Source organism: Lolium perenne, chromosome 5 (assembly GCF_019359855.2).
Source record: "Lolium perenne isolate Kyuss_39 chromosome 5, Kyuss_2.0, whole genome shotgun sequence".
NCBI lineage: Eukaryota > Viridiplantae > Streptophyta > Magnoliopsida > Poales > Poaceae > Lolium > Lolium perenne.
The window spans coordinates 46,138,710-46,143,830 of NC_067248.2; the positions used below are offsets into that span (position 1 = coordinate 46,138,710).

At 45.6% G+C, this 5,121-nt stretch overlaps 1 protein-coding gene across 1 annotated transcript; it reads right to left on the minus strand.

The window, feature by feature from the left end:
- Positions 1-225: 225 nt before the first annotated feature.
- On the minus strand, positions 226-945 carry LOC127299035 (probable carboxylesterase 6). The gene has a single exon (XM_051328907.2). The coding sequence runs from the start codon at positions 901-903 to the stop codon at positions 226-228; it is 678 nt and encodes a 225-aa protein (XP_051184867.1). The 5' UTR covers positions 904-945.
- Positions 946-5,121: the final 4,176 nt, after the last annotated feature.

Consider the following 5,121-nt stretch of genomic DNA (forward strand, 5'->3'; position numbering starts at 1 on the left):
TATCCTACAGTGGGTCAGCCGGGATGTCATGCACCATCACGCCGTTGCATGGCACTTCGTAGGGTGGGATGGAAGTTGCCAATTGATGCGCCTCTGTGCGAGGGGGTGGCCGCTCCACTGTGCCGTCATCGTAGATCTTGATCCACCCCGCGATGTCGTCGACTAGTTCTTTCTTGCAACAGGTGTCCTTGCAGCAAGGGCTGGCCATTGTTCTCGTGGCTTTTGCTACGCACTTGTGCTTGAGCTTTGTTGGTTGTCTCGCTTGATGAGCTGAACGGGGCCCCAGTACCCCGGCTCCGCCGAGCTGAACCCAGCGGCAACCTGGAGCGCCAGGTTAGCACCATTGCTGTCACCTATCAGAAACACACGTGACAAATCCGCGATGTCCCTGAGCCTGTTTACGGGGTCATACGTTGGCTCAGGGACTGGCTCGTTGGGCAGCACAGGTCGAGCAAGCGATTTCAACCAGTCAATGGAGGTATAGCCGGCAGCTATGGCCGCAGGAAGCGGGTTCTCCGGGGCCAGAGGGAGAGTGATGGACACGATGCTGGCGACGGGGATCTCGGCGGCGAGGCGGGCGTAGAAGGAATGGTACATCTTCCAAGTAGGATCGCTGATGCAAAAAGAACCGGCGTGGAAGTGGAGCAACACGGGGAGGCGTCGGCCGTTCAAAGGGGCCGCCGCCGGGAGGTACAGGCGGAGGGGTGGGTCGGCCGGGATGTCATGCACCGTCACGCCGTTGCATGGCACGTCGTGCGGTGCGACGGGAGATGCCAATTGCTGTGCCTCCGAAGGAGGGCCGGGCCGCTCCACTGTGCCGTCGTTGTAGATCTTGATCCACCCCGCGATGTCATCGACTAGTTCTTTCTTGCAGCAGGTGTCCTTGCAGCAAGGGCTGGCCATTTTTCTCGTGGCTTTTGCTACGCGCTTGTACTTGAGCTATGCTGGTTGTCTCGCTTGATGAGATGATAAGCACGGGTTAGGAGGACTTGTATAGAACACCCCAAGGCTTAACTATTATTGTTCTTGCTTTGGGCAATGCATTTTGATTTGTAGTTTTAGCTGTTAATACCATGATCTGTCATGGTATCAACACTGCATTATACACTTCTCCAAATGGATTATTTCATTTATTCAATTTTTCATGAATGAAGTCTACACTTGTCTTATTGTCTATATATTTTTCTCCAAATCAGTAGAACGATCGCTATGTCAGACCCAGCACGACAATATATATTGTACTATTGTTTTCCAAGAAGAAGTGCAGGGCACGACGGTAATCATCCTGATTGGCTAAATGTTGATCTATCAAAGTCCCAAATTCCTTTGTATCTCTTAATCCTTGCCTATTTAATTAAAATTTAACTAGAATTTTGAAGTTAGAATTTGATAGCGAATGACCACCCTAAACCTAGCCCATCCATTTTCCTCGCACTTGCTTCGCGAGAACTGTGCCTTTGTAGCCTCATTGTTCCTTGCTAAGGACACTACAAGTCTTTTCTCCATTTTGTTATAACATGATGTGGTGACCCAGCGTACCACTGCATGGTGTAGTACACAAGTCGTTGACATAACACAAGTGAAACACCGTTTCACTCATATTACATCCCTCAGAGTGGTACAACATAAACATATGCGAGTCCAAGGTATGTCTATAGAATTACACACGAACTGTTTACATAAGATTAACACAGCCTCCTACTTTACAGTGAGGTAAAAATTCAATAAAGCTCCAGAAGAACGACTCGTAGTCTATCTTATTGCTAACTCAAGCTTTAGAGGTATTTGGCATACTACAGACTTCTAGCTACTTAGGTGCTAGGATTGGAAAGGTTCCCTTCTATTACTAGTCTAGGTTTCCATAATAGCTGATGCAGAAGTTGACTCCATTGACTTCTTTGATTGGATTCTTCATCTTGTTGCAGTTGACTCCTTTGTCAATTTCGCTACTGGGCTTCCATAGTTGCCAATGTTAAACGCCTTCTTCAACATCCTTTGTTGAAACTTTTTTTTTTTGAGAAATGGGTCGTCCTTTATTAATTATGATGAGAAACGTTTGCAAGAATACATAATCCTTTAGGTGGCTTGATGAGCCAGACCTGACGACCAATAGATTGATTAGCTCCGAGCGAGACGGTGCGCTTCGCCATTTGAGCTCCTACCTTCGTGCCCAAAAGACACCCTTTGAGAAGAGAGAAGCTGTGTCCCTAATCTCAAGACAAGAAGAGCGAAAGAACTCAGTGTACGTACAAAAACTAGTTGCGCCGTCGCCAAGCTAGATGTACATCTCATCCTATACTACTATCTAAAAGACAATAAAATGCCTCCCTTATAACATGGTCTCAACCTACTTATCTTAGCAAGGTGGGACTAAAAATTGCAATGCTACACCAACCACACAGCCCTGACCTACCGGTTCCCCTATTGGACTGAATGTTATTCACTTGGGCCATACTACTTTAGATGCTAGTGGGCTGATGGTTATCTAGCAGGAAGAGTGTGCAGCTTGTAAGAATTTCTTCACGTGGCCGGCAGAGTATGCATCTCGTAAGAATCGCAAGAACGCTACTCCAGTTTATACAAACAACGTAGATGTATTGGACCTGTACTAAATGCACCACTTCCATTTATTTTCTGGCAAGAACAGGAACCCTCCTACTTTGCTTTTTCCATGTACCGCATATGAGGTAGCTCTTATGCACATGCACTCTTCACCCGATCACTCCTTTACCTTCTCCACGTCGTTCTTAGGCTCCACAATACTTGGGTTCGCCATATCGGAGGACCGCCACAAAGACATCTCCCGACGTGACTCTTCTCTAGCATAAACACCTCCCTCCTCCATCTAGATGAGGCTGGTGACTATGCCGCCACCGCCACCTCCTCCCTGCAAAAATACTAGCAAATAACTTCGATCTAGCTAGATTACTAACCTTGATGCATGATTGCGCGGTGATGAGAAACTCGAAAGTTAACCGCGCTAGTGTTGGGTGACCGAGTGAGAAGTTTGTCCACGAGTAAGTAATTTTACTAGAGATTAAGTGTTAGAGAGAATAAATTTGTCAAATAACTGAAATAGTAGAAATTCTAAAAAAAAGGGGAGTGGAAAATAATAATTATTTTTTGGATAAAATTATAAACTAAATAGCCTTTAGTCCCGGTTGGTCTGTTACGAACCGGGACTAAAGGTCCCTCGTCCCGGCGCACGTCCGCATCCCATGTGAAGGACCTTTAGTTCCAGTTTGTATTTCAACCGGGACTAAAGGGTAGGGCCTTTAGTCCCGATTCCGTAGTCCCAATTGCAAAATCGAGACTAAAGACTCGTTTTCTATTAGTGTTAATGGGGTATACGACTAAGGTATTACCAATGATGGGTCAAGGAAATGAGAGAGTAGTCGAGAGAATGGCGAGTAATGGTATTCCAGAACTGCAGATGGGGAAAAGTTTGTTTTCCCGCCCAAATGAGGGAGTAGTCGAGAGAATGATGTCATTGTTTTCCGAGACCAAATTGTTCCCGTGGCTTGGTTTCCCGCAAAAAAGATGCCACTTTTTTTTTGACACAAATACAGTGGGGAAGGTCCCCACTGTGTCATTTTTCATTTTATATAATCACAAATGTACAATGGGTACTTATTACATATCTTCACAAAAGATCCAACCAATCCGACATACCCTCCTTGAGGCTAGGCTTAATTCTATGTCTAATAGAACCAAAGCTATCCTTAAAATGTGCAAAGCATGCTAAAATATCTCTACTGTGAGAATCAAAAATGATGTTATTTCTATGGATCCAAATGCTCCAGCAGCCAGCAATCAATGCCTCCTTGAAGAAAATATTATTAGACCTCTTCTCCCCATCTATCATCATATTGATATGATCCATATCCTCATTCCATTCCATACCAATCTTCCACCAAAAATTTCTGCTGAAGTCACAATGAAAGAAAAGGTGTGCCATTGTTTCAATAGAACGATCATCACATAGAACACATCTGTTACATTGGACATAAAAAGATTTCCTCTCCATCATATCCTTGGTATTTAATCTGTCCTGAACTAATAGCCAGAAGAAGAACTTTTGCTTCGGCAGGGCAGCAGATGAGGCCTAGTGGTCCCAAGCTTTAGTCCCAGTGCTGAACCAAACCGGGACCAATGGGGGGTATTGGTCCCGGTTCGTTTGGCCCAGGACGACCCCACCCGCTGGAGCCTGTCCGGTAGTGGCCTTTGGTCCCGGTTTGTAGTACAAACCGGGACTAAAGGGTCCACCGCAGGGCGCGGCAGGCCGTGTCAGTCGTGGGGAACCCTTTAGTCCCGGTTTGTAATACAAACCGGGTCCAAAGGCCCCGCCTCTGGCTATATAACCTTGCCCCTGCCCAAGTGTGAGCCACACTTGGCCATTTTTCACTTTCTTCACAAGAGGGGTGTATTGCTCTCCTCTCTTCTTCACATGCACAAGAGGTGTTCGATGAAATGCTTAAGAGGATTTGCCACTTGAGTTTACACAAATCAAGCCACACTTAACTTGCTTTTTTCTTCTTTATCGAGGTTAACAACTTTATCCTTTTCATATGCAATTGATAAAATGCATGTGTATATATACATCGTGATGTTCTGTAATGGTTTTGATCAGCTTAATTATATCATGCAGATGAATCGGCAATGGATGTACATTGACCGACGGTTTGACGAGTTCACTGCAGGCCTGGATAATTTTATGGCCGTGGCGGAGGCAAACAAACATGGTGGCTTCATCTATTGTCCATGTGTGGACTGCAAGAATACCGTAAATTACGCTCACTCGAGTCTCATTCACAGCCACCTTCTGCGATCCGGTTTCATGCCCAGTTACTATTGTTGGACCAAGCACGGAGAAAGAGGGGTTATGATGGAAGACAATGACGAAGAGGAAGAGGATGATGACGGTTATCCCAATTTCCCTGAATACGATGATACTGCAGAAGGCAATGAAGACAATGAAGTAGAAGATCAAGAGGCACCAGATGAGCCTGCTGATGATGATCTTGGCCGGGCCATTGCTGATGCAAGGAGAGAATGTGAAACTGAAAAGGAAAGGTTGGCCTTCGACAAGATGATAGAAGATCACAACAAATTATTATACCC

Coding starts and splice junctions, on each gene's coding strand:
- LOC127299035 (XM_051328907.2), bottom strand. CDS start 903: ATGGCCAGCCCTTGCTGCAAGGACACCTGCTGCAAGAAAGAACTAGTC.